At 37.2% G+C, this 17,576-nt stretch overlaps 1 protein-coding gene across 4 annotated transcripts in view; it reads right to left on the reverse strand.

Moving 5' to 3' along the window:
* The window catches only part of LOC106096249 (poly(A) polymerase type 3), a 36,309-nt gene extending 18,953 nt beyond the window's left edge, over positions 1 to 17,356 (reverse strand). For all 4 annotated transcript variants that reach the window (XM_013263898.2, XM_013263899.2, XM_013263900.2 and 1 more), the window contains exons 1-5: positions 16,903 to 17,356; positions 4,274 to 4,462; positions 3,413 to 4,208; positions 338 to 534; positions 51 to 265 (exon numbers count right to left, since the gene is read on the reverse strand). In XM_013263898.2, the coding sequence (XP_013119352.2) occupies positions 51 to 265; positions 338 to 534; positions 3,413 to 4,178 (1,178 nt within the window). In that variant the 5' untranslated portion in view covers positions 4,179 to 4,208; positions 4,274 to 4,462; positions 16,903 to 17,356. The remainder of the gene's footprint in view (positions 1 to 50; positions 266 to 337; positions 535 to 3,412; positions 4,209 to 4,273; positions 4,463 to 16,902) is intronic.
* Positions 17,357 to 17,576: the final 220 nt, after the last annotated feature.

The following is a 17,576-nucleotide window of genomic DNA, read 5'->3' on the forward strand; positions in this document are numbered from 1 at the left end:
GCATTAAAACCAAAAATTTACACAAAAATGTTAAAACCTGTGCAACTTACCTATAAAAGAAACTAGGAGCTTCGAATAATCTATCCCAAGAGGCACGGCCCAACATTATTTCATCGGTGGTTGTCATGCCTCTATTGAATTCCATTAATATGACTTTCTTGGTCGATTCCGAAACATTAAATGTGGAATTCTGTTGTGGATATGCCGGCGTTATAATCGGCATTAGATGATAACGATCTGAGGCATTCACTCTGGGATCCCAGACCTAAAAAACCACGAAGAAGAAAAACATTTTATTTTTATATCGAAAATAGAAACTATAATATGAGGCACTTACCGGAAATCGTAAGTTGACATTATCTGGATGTTTTAGTAAAACCGGATGTGGCCATTTCCATCGTGAAAATACCAAAAAGAATTTGTGTACCAATGTGGAAGCCGTAGCATTCGGATATAATTGGCAAGTACGCGCTACCAACATGGCCCAGGTGACACCACCAAAATAGCCCAAGGAATTCGAGTAGATGCCATGTTCTAGACAAAAGCAAAAAAAAAACGAATTAAATCCATATTAGGTTCAGAAATTATAGTTCAGAAAAATTTTACATCTTTCTTAGAAAATAAAAAAAAGTAAACAAAATAAAAAAAAATTAAGTCTAAATATTAAAAAATTAAAAAGAAATAGGATGTTAAAAAAAATATATATAAAAACTAAAAAAAGATAAAAATAATAAAAAATTACCAAAATAAAAATAAATCAAAGAGTACAGTAAAAAAATAAACATAAAAAATCATAAAAATAAAAATTAATAAAAATAAATAAAAATAATAAAATAAATAAAATTAAAAATAAATAAAATTAAAAATAAAAAAATAAAAATAAAAATAAATAAAAAAAATAAAAATTAAAAAAATAAAAATAAAAAAAAAAATAAAAATAAAAAAAAAAAAAATAATAAAAATAAAAATAAAAAAAAAAATAAAAATAAAAAAAAAAATAAAAAAAAAAATAAAAATAAAAATAAAAATAAAAAGAAAAAATTAAAAAAAAATAAAAATAAAAAAATAAAAATAAAAATAAAAAAATAATAAAAAAAATAATAAAAAAAATTAATAAAAATAAATAAAAATAAAACAATAATAATAAAAAAACAAAAAAATAAAAAAAAATAAAAAAAAATAAAAAAAATAAAAAAAAATAAAAAAATAAAAATAAAATAAAATGAAAAAAATACAAAAAAAATAAAAATAAACATAAACATAAAAAAATAAAAACAAAAAAAAAAAATAAAAGTAAAAAAAAAATAAAAAAAATAAAAATAAGAAAATATATGTTGACCGTTTGGTTCAATGCTTTCTTGCTAAAAAGCATTTGATCGGCTATCCGTATCGCGATTTCTGATTCGATTTCGGACAAAAATTGCTGCTTCCAGGAGAACAAGAAGTTAAACCGGGAGACTGGTTTATACTGGAGCTATATCCAAATCTGATTCGACATGGCCCAGTTGCAATCCCCATCAATATTAAGTATCTGTGCAAAATTTCAAGCGTCTAGCTTTACGCGTTCAACCGCTATCATGATTTTGAAAGACGGACGGACGTACGAACATGGATAGATGGACTCGGCATGTTGAGACGATGAAGAATATACAGGGTGGCTGATGAAAGCCGCTACCAAAAAAAAATGTAATAACTTTTTTTCTATTTAATAATAATAATTTAATAATTAATTTAATTAATTAATTAATTAATTTAATTAATAATAATTTAATAATTAATTTAATAATTTAATTTAACATGAATAAAAGAAAAATGTATTCCATACACCGAAAAAAAAATGTAGCAATATTCATCATTGTAGCAATATTCATCAGCCACCCTGTATATACTTTATGGGGCCCTAAATCAATATTTCGTAGTGTTACAAACGGAATGAAAAAAAATCAAAAAAAAAAAAATAATAATAAAAAAATAAATAAAATAAATAAAAAAAATAAAAAAAATAAAAAAATAAAAAAAAAATAAAAAAAAAATAAAAAAAAAATAAAAAAAAAATAAAAAAAAAAATAAAAAAAAAATAAAAAAATAAAAAAAATAAAAAAAAACGTGGCCCCGAAAGTGAGTATCAATTTCGTGCTCTACTCCCAACTACCATTCAAATGAATAGGGATGCAATGGTCGGTAAATATATATGTCAGATTTAGGGGTGTTTTGGGGAATGGGTTGGTTCCCCAGACACTTAACCCTGAAAAATATATCAGCATCGGGCTCTGTTCTCAAACACCATTTGTTTAAAACTCATATTACCATTGGTTTAAGGGAAGTTTAGGGGACGAAGCGTCCCCAAACACTTGGCCCCAACAAGTGGTTATGAAATTAGTTTTCCAATCTCAGATACCTTTCATTTAAGCCCCATATTACCATGGTCGGTAAATTTGTACTCTTTAAGGAAAGGACGGTGCCCCAAATACATGGTCACACATTTGGATATTAGGTTCGTATTCTACTCCCAAATGCCTTTATTTGAGCCCCTTATGGGAAGGGGGTAGAACTCCAGAAAATTGGTCCCGAGAGTGGGTATAAATGTTGCGCTCTACTCCCCAATACCTGTCATTTGACACCCAGAAGCTCTTAGCCCTTAAAATTATCAGCATCGTGAAATACTCTCAAATATCATATATTTGAATCCCACATTGCCATTGGTCTAAAAATAGGATATCAAATTCGTTTTCGAATCTCATATACCTTTCATTTAGGAGGTATGGGCCCTAAAAACTATCAATAGCGTGCTCCACACTCTTTAAGACCCAAATTGTCAAGGTGAGAAAATACTTCCTATTTGGGGGTTGTTATAGTGGTGGAACGTCCCCTAGACTGTTGGTCCCGAATGTTCATATCAGATTCATGGTCTACTCCCAAATACCTTTCATTTGAACCCCATTTTTCCATAGGGGGCGACCACTCAGTGACTTGGCTTTGAAAATATATATCAGATTCGTGTTCTACTCTAAAAAATCTCTTACTTGAGCCTCAAATTGCAATAGTCAGCAAATACTTCCTATTTGGGGGGACGTTCTCGGGGATGGGCGGCCCCCAAACACTTTTATTTAAGTCCCACATTGCGATGGACAGTAAATAAGTGCTGTTTGGGGAGTGTTTTGGAGAAGGGGTGGAGACCCAGAAACTCGGTCCGACATTTGGATATCAAATTCGTATTTTACTCGCAAACACCTTTTATTTGAGTCCCATATTGCCATGGTCGGTAAATATGTTCGATTTAGGGGTGTTTTGGGGCTTGGGGTGGTCCCCCTATCACTTGGTCCGACAATTGGATATCAGATCGTTTTCTAATCTTGTCTAAACCAAACTTTTCGAATTAAATTTTATAAAATAAAAATTTTTCCAAACTTACTTTTAGCCCACAACTTTATGGAACGCAACGCCAAACGAAAATTCTCGATATTCGGTACCAGGGATAAAATCTCATCTGTTACACGACAACCATTCAAACTACGCACAGAACGGGGATCTAAGTTCTTCAACAAATTATCATCGCGCAAATCAAAATCATCGGGTATCTCTTTTAGAGATAAACGGGCAAACAATAAATCAATTTCAATGCCATCAAAATTCATCTTTATTACGGGCACAAAAGCCTCCTCCACAGCCCGGCATTCGGTTACTTCAGGTTGCTTTTTCATTAGCTCAAAGAATGAGGTAAAATAGTCAGAGCGTTCTATATTGCGTGGTGCCACACACAATGCGTCAATATCTGCACCCTTATGATGTACACCCAGGCGATATGAGCCGAATGTGTAGATTTTGCCACCGAGTTTTTGTGCAGCTGCCTCGGGCATATTCTTGGCTATGGAAACATCTTTAACCCACTGTTTTACCAGCGTATTAAGTTTGGCAAGTATCTCCATGCGATGATTGAGTTCCTCTTCGGACTCAAAGACTTTGTAGGGTTCCAGTGTTTTGCGTAATTCTTCGGATTTTTGTATATCTTCGGGTCGAGGCCCAGCCAAACTGATGGCCGATGTCATGCCCAACTGTTTGGGAGGATTGCGCGTCGTTGCAGAGCCATTGCCATTATTTTGTGTGGTCGTTGTCGAGGAAGAGTTTGAATTTGTTGAAGATGTTATAACACCATTCTGTTGTTTATCCGAATTCCACATTTTGTTGTTGTTTTTGTTGGAGGGCTAGTACTAAAAATGAAAGAAAATTTTAAATTTTTGGTTTGAAAGAATTTTTTAAGTACAAAAATTCTTACCTTTTTACTAAAAAAAATATTCAAAATTAGTCCCTCCTAAAAGTTGTTTTTTTTCACAGTTAGTACGAAATATATATGTATGTATGTTTATTTTTTTTCTATGGGAGTAATGCAAATATTTATAGCATTAGCTTTTAAATTTTAATGGTTTTTCTTGGAAGTCTTCATCCAGTCAGGTCTGTGATGAGGCTGTAAAAAATATGAAAAATTAAGAGAGGAGTGTCAATACAAAAGTTAAAAGTAGTTCTAAGAGAAAGTAAAACATTGAGAAACACAATTTAACAAATAAGTTAGCTGCCATGATCTCGGAATGAAAGTCTTCTAAACTAGACCAATTCAAATATGGATAAATAAAATATAAACATTTCCGCAGATATAACATCAATTAACGAAATATACGACGAGAAAATTGAGAAATCATTCGATGTTTCAATTAAAGAGAACCCTCTTTGCAAGTAAACACTTTTAAAAATAACTTTTGTATAAAAAAGTTTAAAAAGGCACTAAGTTCGGTCGGGCGAACTTTGGATACCCACCACCTCAGGTATATATGTTGTTGTTGTTGTTGTAGCAGTGAGTTATACACTGAGGCGGCAGCCCTTGCTGATGAAGAAGTCCATCGGTCCTTTCCTTAATCCGGTGAAAATTGCATAATTTATGGCCCATAGCAGCTTTTTTGGAATATGGTCCGATTTGGACCAAATTCGACACGGATATTAAGTGGTCTAATAAGTAAAAGTCATTGTTCAATTTTGAAGAACAAAATATTGGTCTTTTTGGTAGCCATATCCAAACATAGACCCATCTGAACCATAAACGACAACGGATGTCGAAAAGCCTAACAAAATTCGCTGTGTCAAAATCGGATTATAAATGTGCCTTTCATGGGGTCAAGACTTTAAATCGAGAGATCGGTCTATATGACAGCTGTATCCAAATCTGAACCGTTCGGAGCCAAATTGGAAAGGTATGTCCAAGGGACTAACACAACTCACTGTCCCAAATTTGGGCGAAATCGGACAATAAATGCGTCTTTTATGGGCCCAAAACCTTAAATCGAGAGAAAGGTCTATATGACAGCTATATCCAAATATGGACAGATCTAGGCCAAATTGAAGAATAATGTTGAAGGGCCTAACACAACTCACTGTTCCAAATTTGGGCGAAATCGGACAATAAATACGTCTTGTATGAGCCCAAAACCTTAAATCCAGAGATTGGTCTATATGGCAGCTATATCCAAATCCGGACCGATCTAGGCCAAATTGAAGAATAATGTTGAAGGGCACAGCTCACTGTCCCACATTTCGGCGACATCGGACAATAAATGCGCCTTTTATAGGCCCAAAACTTTAAATCGCGAGATGGGTCTATATGGCAGCTATATCCAAGTCTGGACCAATCTGGGCCAAATTGTCCCATATTTCGGCGAAATCCGACAATAAATTCGCCTTTTATGGGCCCAAAACCTTATATCGAGAGATCGGTCTATATGGCAGCTATATCTAAATCTGGACCGATCTGAGCCAAATTGAAGAAGAAAGTCGAAGGGCCTAACACAACTCACTGGCCCAAATTTCGGCGACATCGGACAATAAATGAGCCTTTTATGGGGCCAAAACCTTAAAACGAGAGAACGGTCTATATGGCAGCTATATCCAAGCCTGAACATATCGGGGTCAAATTAATGGAGGATGTCGACAGGCCTAACACAACTCACTGTCCCGAATTTTAGCAAAATCGGATAATAAATGTGACTTTTATTATCCGAGACCCTAAGATCCTAAATCGGCGGATCGGTCTATATGGGGGCTATATCAAGATATAGTCCTATATAGCCCATCTTCGAACTTAACCTGCTTATGGACAAAAAAAAAAAAGAATCTGTGCAAAGTTTCAGCTCAATATCTCTATTTTTAAAGTCTGTAGCGTGATTTCAACAGACAGACGGACGGACATAGCTATTTAGATCGTTTTAGATTTTTACGCTGATCAAGAATATATATACTTTATAGGGTCGGAAATGGATATTTCGATGTGTTGCAAACAGAATGACAAAATGAATATATCCCCATCTTTCGGTGGTGGGTTCAAAAATTCATCTGACGAGTTAAGGGCTGGACTTTATTTTACGGGGTAGTTCCCAAAAAAAATCTAATTTTTTGCATACACCCTCATTTTGACCCCAGGAACACGAATCCGTCCGAATTTTGACCCCAGGAACCCGAGGTCCGTTTTTAGGGTTCGGGTCCGTTCATACCTTTAATTTGACACCCATATTGCCTAGGGTTAAGAAGATTCCAAATTCTCAAGACCCCATACGCCGTCCCGGGTCAAAATTTTGGACATTTGATTGCATATTCGTAATCTACCTACCTTTCAATTGATACCCATATTGCCTAGGTTAGACTACTTCTCCCCCCAAAAGGGAGTTTTTGGCCCCTAGCCCCAAGCACGGACTTCATATTCGGTTTCCTGGGGTAAAAATTAGAGAGTATGCAAAAAAATGTCTTTTTTGCGAACTACCCTGTAAAATACAGTTTTGGCGCCTTTGAAACACCAATCGCCACAAGGACAGTTTGTACATAGGCTTTTTTTCATCCGAACTAATGGCTGGTGACTGCAGAAAGTGCTATTGTCTGGCTATGCATCTTACGAAATCAATGTTGATGATCTGAAAGTGGTAGCTATGGGTTCAAGTTAGGTGGGCGCCTTGCTTAAATCACTTCCATTGGTCCGCGGATTATGAAGGACCAATTAACCTATTTTTTCGGGTATTACTAGGTTGAAGTCGGTCTCATTGAAGGTACCCATTTCACCTACATGCCTGCGAATCAGAATCTAACTGAAAGCCTTTCACGGTTTGGCTCTCTCAATGACTTCTTCATTAGCAACGTCTTTGACTCTGAATATCTGTGGTTCGTCCTCGACTTTGAGTTTCTTTGCCTTCCTTATAATGCTTTTTTCGTCTTGTCTCCCTTTGGGTAGAGTTGAATGTGGGGCGTGCAGAGGGATCTCAAGTAAGTCGCGTAGAATAAAAGGTGGCGTGTTTCGTGTGGCCACATGTGACACATATCCAACAGTGTAGGAATTAAGGCGGCCATATTTGCCGGAACGCAATTGAGCCAGAACTACTTTGGTTTATCGAGAGAAGTAACTTTTGCGAAATCCATGTTGATGCTCAGCATATGGAAATTTCTTAACGAAGCCAAGGGGGAATAGTGTTTCAAGTGTCTTGGCTACTAGTGATAGAAGTGAATTCAGTCCGATAAATTTACTTTAACGAATGAAATATAAATCATTTTTTACAGTGACTTCAATGTATTTTCTCTTGTCTTTTCCGCAAAGGTTTTATACGAATAAATTGGTATTGTTGTTGTTGTTGTAACCACATTTTCATGTGGAGGTGGCGATCCTCGTCACGCTCATATAGGTGAGCAAGCTCGTTCTGGTCCAAAGGACCGATCGCCGCGAAACAGGCTTATTTAAAGGCGCCAATAACTCGCCTTGTCATATCAAGCATCGTAGGCACTCAGTATTTGCGCAAGAGCCGATGCCACTCGACCTCTCACTGAGACTCTCCTCCCGCTGATTGTCCGCGACTGCTGTTACAACTACTCCTTATGGAGCATTCCACTTTCCGCAACCTGTGGACGCGTCCGGTAGCTCCAGCTAAGCTTCTCTTGAAAGTAATGAACACCACAGAGATCGGACTTCAATGTTCCAGCTTGTGTGGCGCTCATAGCTATACCGTGCCGGGATATGAGTGAGTGCAGTCCGATTCAAATTTAAGCTCAATGATAAGCGGCCTCCTTGCCGCAGTTTGACACCTCTTTGACGAGAAGTTTTTATATGGCATAGTACCTCACAAATTATGCCAGCATAGGAGAAACCTACCGCTGAAAAAAAATTGTTTATGGTCTCGCCAGTTTTAATACCCGAGCGTTTAGCGTCTTAGGCGGACATGCTAACCTCTGCGCCGCTGTGGCCTCCGCCACACTTTTCCTAAATAATTGTGTACATTTTATTAGATTTGTTATGTTTCTAATTTAAAATAAGAAGAATTTCAGGCTATGAGAATTTTTTTTATTATTTTTGTCGTTTCCCCTTTGTGTTTTTCGTGTTTTTGGGTAGAGTTGCCAAACAAAAAAAGGTAACGGTTTCTGTTTACGAGGAATTAGAGAATAGCATAATCGTTAGTGCAAACGATTTTTTGTCGTTCAATTTAACTAAACGATTTTTGTTGTAAGATTCAGAATTGCGATACAGGGTTTGAAACCTGGCAAGAGCATTAGAAAAAATTGTCAAAGGTCGTTATCCCCTCTTAATGCTGTGTACTTTTGTCATGTATGTAAAAAGTTCTTCTCAAAGGGGGTGTCTTATCATTGAACCGGATAGGCAAGCATTGATGTAAGAAGTTTGTGTCCGGTTCCTTTATGGAATGTTCGTGGGCAAATATTTGCATTTTCCATCCGCTAGGAAATTAAAGTTGGAACGAGTAGCTCTTAACCTCACTCTATCACTTTCGGGATGCCCAATAAATTGAACAACCTGCCTCATCTTTTCGGATCCATCACTGTTACGTCGCCAAAAGTGACAGATTTTCTGGCATCACTTCTAGCGAGGTTTGAGGGTGACTTAATAGTAGACCACAGCTGGACAATACCGGCGGTTAGTTACAGCGCTTGAAGTACTCAAGACATTAATTAAACTTATGTTTATTGACCACCTACACAAGGGTGGGACGCTTTGAACATCTTAACGGGCTCCTCGCGTTTCTGATTCTTGGGATTGTACTGAGCAAAAAAGACTCCAGATTTTAACTTGCAGCTTTTTCTTAGACTTTTGTCATGTTTTATTTTGGATATTTTATTTATTTATTTACTAGCCGAACCGGGCTCGCTCAGCTGCGCCTTCTTTAACTCTCTAATATCTTTTTAGGGTAGGGACACTTCGCCCTGAATGTGGATATGTAGCCTATTTCCATTTGCCATTGTAGCCTATATCCGCTTATGACGCTGAACGCCTGCGTTCGAATCCTGGCAAGAACATCGGAAAAATTTTAAAGCGGTTATCCCCAAATGTGCACCGTTTGGAAGGTGTTTTAGGGATGTGGCGCACACTGGCACTTTATCCTGAAAATAGATATCAAATTCGTTCTTTTCTCCTAAATACCGTTGATTTGTACTCCATATTGCCATAGTCGGAAATAAAGTTCAGTTAAGGGACTGCTTTATGGAGTATCCCCAAACAGTTGGCTCCAAAATTGTATATCAGATTCGTTTTCTACTCTCAAATATCTTTCATTTGAGCCCCATATTGTCATAATGGTTCAATGAACCCATTTGATGTATTTTTAAGAGAAAAGGCGTCAACTGAACTTGAACGCATATTTGAATGTCATATTCGTAATCTACTCTCAAATAACTATCATTTGAGTACCATATAGCCATGGTAGGCAAATTTGCCCATTTGGGGATATTTGGGGGTGGGGCGACCTCACATTACTTGGACCTAATATTATATGCCTTATTTGTAATCTACTGCCAAATACTTAAGGTCATCATCATTCTTATCGACGATTGCAAATGCAAATTTGCCGATGAACAATCCTTTAAAGGAACAGGGACACATATCAGTGTGTGGTGTCCGCTTCAAGTTTAATCTTAGTGCCGTAGTCTGTCAGCCGCGAAAACTGACATTGATATAGGAAGTGGACAAACGTTTCGTCATCTCGTCTCGCTGCAACATGTGCGTTTGTTGCCCAAGCCCTTAACTCGAACTGAGTCGCCCTAAAAGGCTTCTTATTCAGTTTATTCAAGTTTACTGATGGCAGTCCCGTGGCAATATTTACGTTGACTTTTATTGGCAACTTTTTGGCAATACCACGCCTTATCGCTATTTAGTGTTCAGTGTTGCCACTCAAGAAAATTATTTCCCAACAAAATTTAAGAAAAATCCTACCAAACCTGACCAAAACCTAAAAAAGTTCTGCAAGCCAAGAATGAGGTATATGTTCTAATACCCATAGCTGTGAGTTGTATGGACACCTCAACATCTGAGTATGGACCAGATCTAATCATATTTGTATTCAGCTACCAGAATTTACGACATTTGAAAAAGATCCCTTAACACTTGTTCCAGTCACAGTCAATATCATAACATTCGTTCTTTTTCCTAAAATTTGATGCAGTGAGAACCGACAAGACGCCTTGTATCAGTATTTGGTCCCTCGACGTCCATGTTTTATGGTGAAATAATTTTGAGTAATCCCCGGCAATGTTTTCTGTAATTAACGTGGTATTTATATGTTGGAAAAACCTACCAAAAATTGAGGTCAGCCTACCAACCTACCAAGAGAAGAAAACCCTACCAAAAATGGCAACAATACTAGTGATGTATTAAAATAAAAATCCTTCAAGCTAAAAGCAAGTACTATATTCGTTTTTCATCGTTGAAACCCTTTTTTTCGCGATTACTTTTTTGAAACACTGCACAAATATTGTAACAATGATAGAATAAGAATTCTATCATTGTTATACCATAAGTAATGGGGGAATATCCCACTGAATGAAATCAGCAAGTTGTTGTTCTTTAAAGTCCATTATCTTAAAGAAAAGTAATCGGCGACCAATATCGCCAAAAACGTTTTTTGCGACATTTTTTCGTGATTACTTTTTTTAGATAATAAAATTTGAAGGGAAAAATCTTGCTGATTAAATTCTCTTATGAAAATATCTTCATAAAAGTATAATGTTTCCATTGAGATTTTTGTAGTGTTTCAAAAAACCTGTGGAAAACAAGTATAGTACCAGCCTTTAAGAAACAAGATGTTGTTTATGTATGATCTTAATATTTGTTTGTAGAATAGTCTACGCCTTATTAAAAGAAATCGTGATTTACAGTTTGAAATTCAGGATTCACTAATAGAAGGTTAGGTCACTTGCGAAAACATAAAGTGGATAGGCCCCAGGAACATTAAGGATGTCAAATCTGCCGATGGAAAATATCATCAAATAGGAGAAAACGTAAACAAGATATGAATGTAAAAAGGAAACAAGTTGTCATCCTCAATGCCAAGTACTGCCAAAAATTAAAAAAAAATTGTACGTCGGCTGATTGCTTGGCTTAACCTTCTTCAGTTACTTCTTTACGAAATTCAATTCATCTAATCAACTCTGAAATAAAAAATAACCAGCGTTGCCAATTTTTTGTGCAACCGTTATGTCAAAGAAATCGCTCTCTCCCGCGATATCGGCTGCTATCGCTAAAAATCGATTGCTCTTCAAACAACTGAATATTTTTTGATCAAGGAAAGTAAAAGTGAGCCAAAAAAACGGGAATTAATTCCTGAAAAACCGAACTTGGGTAATCAATAGACTGCAATCAGGCAAAAGTATACTTATATGTATGTGGATGAAGCTTATTCCATCTCCGCCAATGCTCGGCACACGGGATATGTTACTGCGAGGAGATATCATTTTGCATAGAAAACACATAAAGAAAGTAGAATGGACAGATAGACGTGAAATTAACTTATCTCTCTTTACTCTAAGCAACGGACGCCCAAAATGCCGCTACTTCATTGAGGTGTAAGTTGGCGGAATTGAATGTGAAAAATCAGTTCATAACAAACTAAATTCAACATTTTAGTTCGAAACAATTGGAGTCAAATAATTTCTAATGCGTGAGAACACTTAACAGAATTTACTATGAGTGTATCCTGACTGTACAGACTATAGAAAATTCATGTACAGTCCTATATAAGGATTGTAGGTATTTGATATTATCATGTAGCTATAAATAGCTTGTTAGATATCAATTCTTATTCCTTACTCTGCTCCAATATTGTTTTGGAAGCTTCTTCTCGTTCAATGGTAATTCTTTGTATGAAAATTTTTTTTTTTTTTCAAATAGGTATTTTTCATTCTTGAATCCTAACTTTTTTATTTATTTTTGGCGCCACTTTTTAAATGGTCTAAAGATGTTTTCAACTTTGCTTTGAATCAAATCAATTCAAAGCAGGCAAATTTTCCACTTCACAAAATGCATAACACCTACAAGTCTTTTGAGGATAACCAGATCTCCATTCATTAAGAACATTCACGGCTACTTAATAAATTTAGTCAATGTCTTCATAAATATTACCTTGGTCTTATAACACAATTTCAATATGAAATCCTTATAGGATGTACGACAAACGGATAAGAACAAATTAGATCAAGGAAAACAAGATTTTTTTTTGTTGTAACACATTGACATTCGTCTAAGCACTAACAACAACAGTGGCTGCCACCCCCATGGAAAGCACCCAATGTTACCAAACAATTTGGGGAAACATTCAATTGCTGCCAACCAAACATACACAACAGAGGAAGGAAGGAATAACCATTCTTAAGATTTAATTTTAGGATGCAGTAGCAGCAATATTTATATCACCATCATCCATATTTAGATCAAAAATTGAGAAGAAACTAAACAAACGTTCACTCACACTTCCTGTTGATGGCAGACGTGAGAATGTTTCAATGTTGAAAGCGGCCTAAGAGAGAGAGAGAGAGAGCGAAAGAGATAGCCTATATCAAATAGGTGTTTGTGCGTGTTTGTATCGTTTGGTATAAGGAAGGAAGGCTATGTGGAAGCCAAAAAAAAAAACACTACACAACACACCTGCATACGATGGACCCCTTTTCATCCCCCTTAACATTTTTTGGTATCCAGACAGCAGCCATGCGATTTCAACTCAAAATACATACATAACACACACAAACACCCCAGAGTAGAACACGGATGTATACAAAGTGGAGTAGATCCAATGTGTATATTAGAGCTCAACCAGAGTAAAATGTTCGCTTAGAAGGCACACCGAATTATTGTTTATTTGGTTTGAAATCAATTATTGGGCCGAAACTGCGTACTTTTATAGGTGATTGTTTTTCAATGCAAAAAAATGGCTGGACTGTATTTTTCGGGGTAGTTAGCAAAAAAATCTATTTTTTGCATACCCCCTAATTTTGACCCCAGGAACACGAATAAGAAATCCGTTTTTGGGGCTCGGGTCCGTGGATCCCGCCTAGGGGCCATAAACCCCCCTTTGGGGGAAGTAGTCTAACCTTAAAAGTATGGGTATCAAATGAATGGTATTGATTAGTAGATTACGAACATTCAAACAAAGGTCCAAAATGTTGACCCGGAAAGACCTACGGGGTCTTGAGAATGTTGAACCCTCTTAAAACTAGGCTATATGGGTATCAAATTAAAGGTATAAACGAGTAGATTACGAATATGCAAGAAATAAAGTTCTAGATTCTAAATATTTCCAAGGCAAATAGATTTTTATTTAAAATAACAATAACAACTTCGTCAATTTTCCAAAAAAAGGCGGTAAAAATTCTCAAGACCCCATAGGCCCTTCCCGGGCCATTTGATTACATATTCGGAATCTACTAACCAATACCCTTCATTTCATACCCATATTGCCTAGGTTGGAATTCTTCCCCTCAAGGGAGGTTTTTGGTCCGTAGGGGGGTTCACGGGCCCGAGCCCCAATAACGGACTTCATATTCGGGTTCCTGTAGTCAAAATTAGGGGGTATGAAAAAATTAGACTTTTTTGAACTACCCCTTAAAATACAGTTTTGCCCAAAAAATGCTTTGACGCTTTTTTTGCGACGAATTTGACGCAGATGAAAACAAAACCCTTATAACTTAAAAAAATAAAATACCGATATGTTTTTCGACCCCTGGAATTTAAAATCTGCTCTTGGTGCTCGGACCCGCTACAATCCGAATACACCCAAACCCTAAGAGGGACATTTGGGCTTAAGATATTTTGTTGTTTTTTTTTTTCATAAATTTTTGGTCCAACGGGTTTAGGGCAAAGTCCACCACGCCATGGCCTAAACTAATGTGTCAAGGACTTGACAAAAACAGCCTATTACTGGCTGAAGCAGCCAGGCGCCGTAAAAGTAGGATCCCACCACCACTGTCAGAATTCCAAGCCTCTAGAACAGCGTTTAAGCTCCTACATCGCGTCAAGATTGTTACCTCGTTAGAAGCCTGGTCATGTGCTGATTATGGTATGGGATCATCGATCCATCCTCGTGCGAGCTCCGCGTAGAAGGACCGCGTAAAAATTTCATGAGTTGATGTTGCAGGTTGCAGGGCAGCCAAAGTCCTACAAATCAAATCGGATTGTACTTACCCGGGGCTGAGAAAGCACGTACTCGCACTTCTGATAAAAGCCCAGAGTTGTCATTGCAATGTCAAATACTTGACGTCGATTCAAATCTTTGACGTCGAATCAAATCTTTGAAGGAGACAGAGATGTTTGCGTCGTTTATCTGCACCTGTAGTCTCCAGGACTCTATAATTCCCAAAAACTCAATAAATAATCAAGCCCCGATGAATGACATGTGGCCTGCAGACCAAATTCTATTCTAGGAGAAATAAAGTCGTCATTTACCGTCTTATTTACAGGAAGGACATTGTATATCCATGTTCCGCACTTAAATAGCGCTGCCATGACGTTCTCTTAGTGTGTTTTCGGCAAATCTTGATCTTCCTCCTTGATCAACTCCTTTTATCTCACTTGAGCTAGGCATCAAGAACGGTTTGGGACTTTAGCGTTGTTTTTGTTGGAGCCACATTTTCATATAGAGGTGGCAATCCTCGTATAGCTCCTGTATGTGAGCAAGGTCGTTAGGGTCCAAAGGACCGATCGCCGCGGGGACAAGGTGGCCATTGGTTTTTAAAGGCGTCATTAACTCACCTTGGCATATCGAGCATCATAGGCACTCACTATTTATGCAAGAGCGATACCACTGCTGTTGCAGCTACTCCGTATGGAGCATTCCACTATCCGCAATCTGTGAACGCGCCCTGTGAATCGCAGCTAAGCTTCTCGTGACAGCAATGAACACCACACAAATCGGACTTCAATGTTTCAAAATGTGTGGTGCTCACAGCTATCCCGTCCAAAGACTTTAGCGTCCTATATGTAAGTGTTCAAAAGACAATTTCAATATTCTTAAGCTAGTTCATAATTTCAGGTATCCACGTAAGATCATTAGCCTCGTTCAAACCGGCAGGGCGGTTATTTCCGCCCATCTTACCCTTACTCTCAGGTTGTCGGCCATTTAATTCCCGCTTTCCACACTGTGGTTCTGCAATCAGGAACGGTTTGCAACTTTACTGCCATTGTTACAATAGCTATAGTGCTATAGTGCTAGCTATAGTGATAGTACTATACCGGTCCGAACATTCTGTGACTACACGAATCTCCACCTGCAGAACCATGTTATAGTACGGCAGGAGATAGAAAACAAGTTTTCGGGATCTCTCTTTGGTCAAAAGGCTCTTGAGCCTATTTCATTCTGGTGTCAAAGGAGGCTTTTTAGCTTGAGTTCCTCCCTATCAATGTCCATTGTTGCTAATTCAAAAACTACGTAAAATTGCACTTTAAGGGTCGCGGGTCCTTTATCAAAAAATGGGCCTTAAATTCCTCCCGGCACGGAATAGCAATGAGTATGGAGGGAAGAATCTCAGTGAGAGGCCGTTTAGCACCGGCTCTTGCTTGAATACTTAAATGACCATCATATTCCCACGGCGATCGGTCGTATGTACCCGAACGAGCTTGTTCGCCCATAAAAGCTTGACAAGGATTGCCATCTCTACCCAAATGTGGCTACAACAACAATAACTATGAGCACCACACAGCGGGTAGTGGAATACTCCATGCGGAGTAGCTGCAATTACAGCCGCGGGGCAGCACCGAATCCCCATTTAATACTGAGAGCCTATGATACTCCATATGACAATGCAAATTATTGGGAGCCTTTATATAACCAATGGCCATCATGTTCCGTGGCGATTGGATCTATGGACCGGAACGAGATTGCTTACTTATAGGAGCTTGACGAGGATCGCTACCTTCAAACGCGAATATGTGGCTACAACACAACTTCCTATTTCTAAGCTAAAATCACATCACAAACATCGAGTTTAAGAATCACAACGATATCGAATACCGAAGAAATATTCCTTCGTCAGCTGTTGCTGTTGAAACGGGAGATCGTATGCTATATCTAAATATAAGAATGTCATTCATCCAATTCACTACCACGATTTTATACATTTCCGCAATTCAAAGGCATAACATCGATGTCTTCTACAAAACAAGGCACCTGAGCTCTAAGCAAATTTGAATGGGGAGTTTATTGCAAGAGCCACGAGCGTTACATTTTTCTCTATAAGATTCACTTTCCAAGTGGTAAAGAATAAGAGTGATCTTGGTCTCCAATATTATCTGAATTGACCCCGAATTATTTATCATACGTATGTATGTATGTATATGCATTCTCTTTAGATTAAGGTCAATGTTTCTTCATTTAAAAACAATGGCTCTTCGGCCTTTCACATCGCACACCATATGGAGAGGAGAGACAAACCCGAGAATTCGGCCAGTCGTACACATGAACACACGTATAGGCTAACAGACACTCACACTTATAAACGCTTTTACCATACAACCACAAACACACACACCACTTTAATTTCCACCGAAAATTATTCACTTCTGTCTTGATAAAAAGTTTATATTGAATGAACCGATTTATTGGCGTTGTTTACCTCTTTAATTATCTATGTACGCATATATATTTATGTACATACGGGTACATCAAAATAATGCTGCTTTGTTTCTTTGTTTGTTGTAGTCGCCCGCCGTTGTTGGTGTAGCCTCCATAAAAAACATTACAAAGCAAAATTTATTTACTTCTTTCGTTCCAACGCATTAATTTTCTATGGTTTTGCTGCTTGCTTCTGCTGTTAATATGCTGCTTCTTTTTGCTATTTCTCTTTTTGGCCGAGGAGAACACTTTTTTTCTGTTTAATTTTCACTTGTATTTTTCCACTTAAATTCAATGGATTTTCACTTAATTCCCATTGGCCGGGCTGCGGCAACCGATGGAGACAAGCTTGTTATAAATATTTCTCAATTATAAAATAAATTTTACGGGATATTGGCAAATAATTAATCGCGTAATTTACTTTAAACTTCTCTTGTTCATCGCTTTTAGCAGTGGCAGCAGGAATCTAAAAGTCGATTATGGACTAATCGATTATACGACTTTTTGCGTGAAAAAGTCGACGTCAACATTTGATGGCAAAACCAATCGTCTAGTCGACTATAAAATCGAGTCATCGGTTTTTTTATACAAATGTTTATGAATTCTTGAGCCGCTAGAAACATCAATTTTTACACGATTGGTATGACATTTTGGTTAAGTAATGAAGCTAAAGCA

This window comes from Stomoxys calcitrans, chromosome 5 (genome assembly GCF_963082655.1).
Source record: "Stomoxys calcitrans chromosome 5, idStoCalc2.1, whole genome shotgun sequence".
Taxonomy (NCBI): domain Eukaryota; kingdom Metazoa; phylum Arthropoda; class Insecta; order Diptera; family Muscidae; genus Stomoxys; species Stomoxys calcitrans.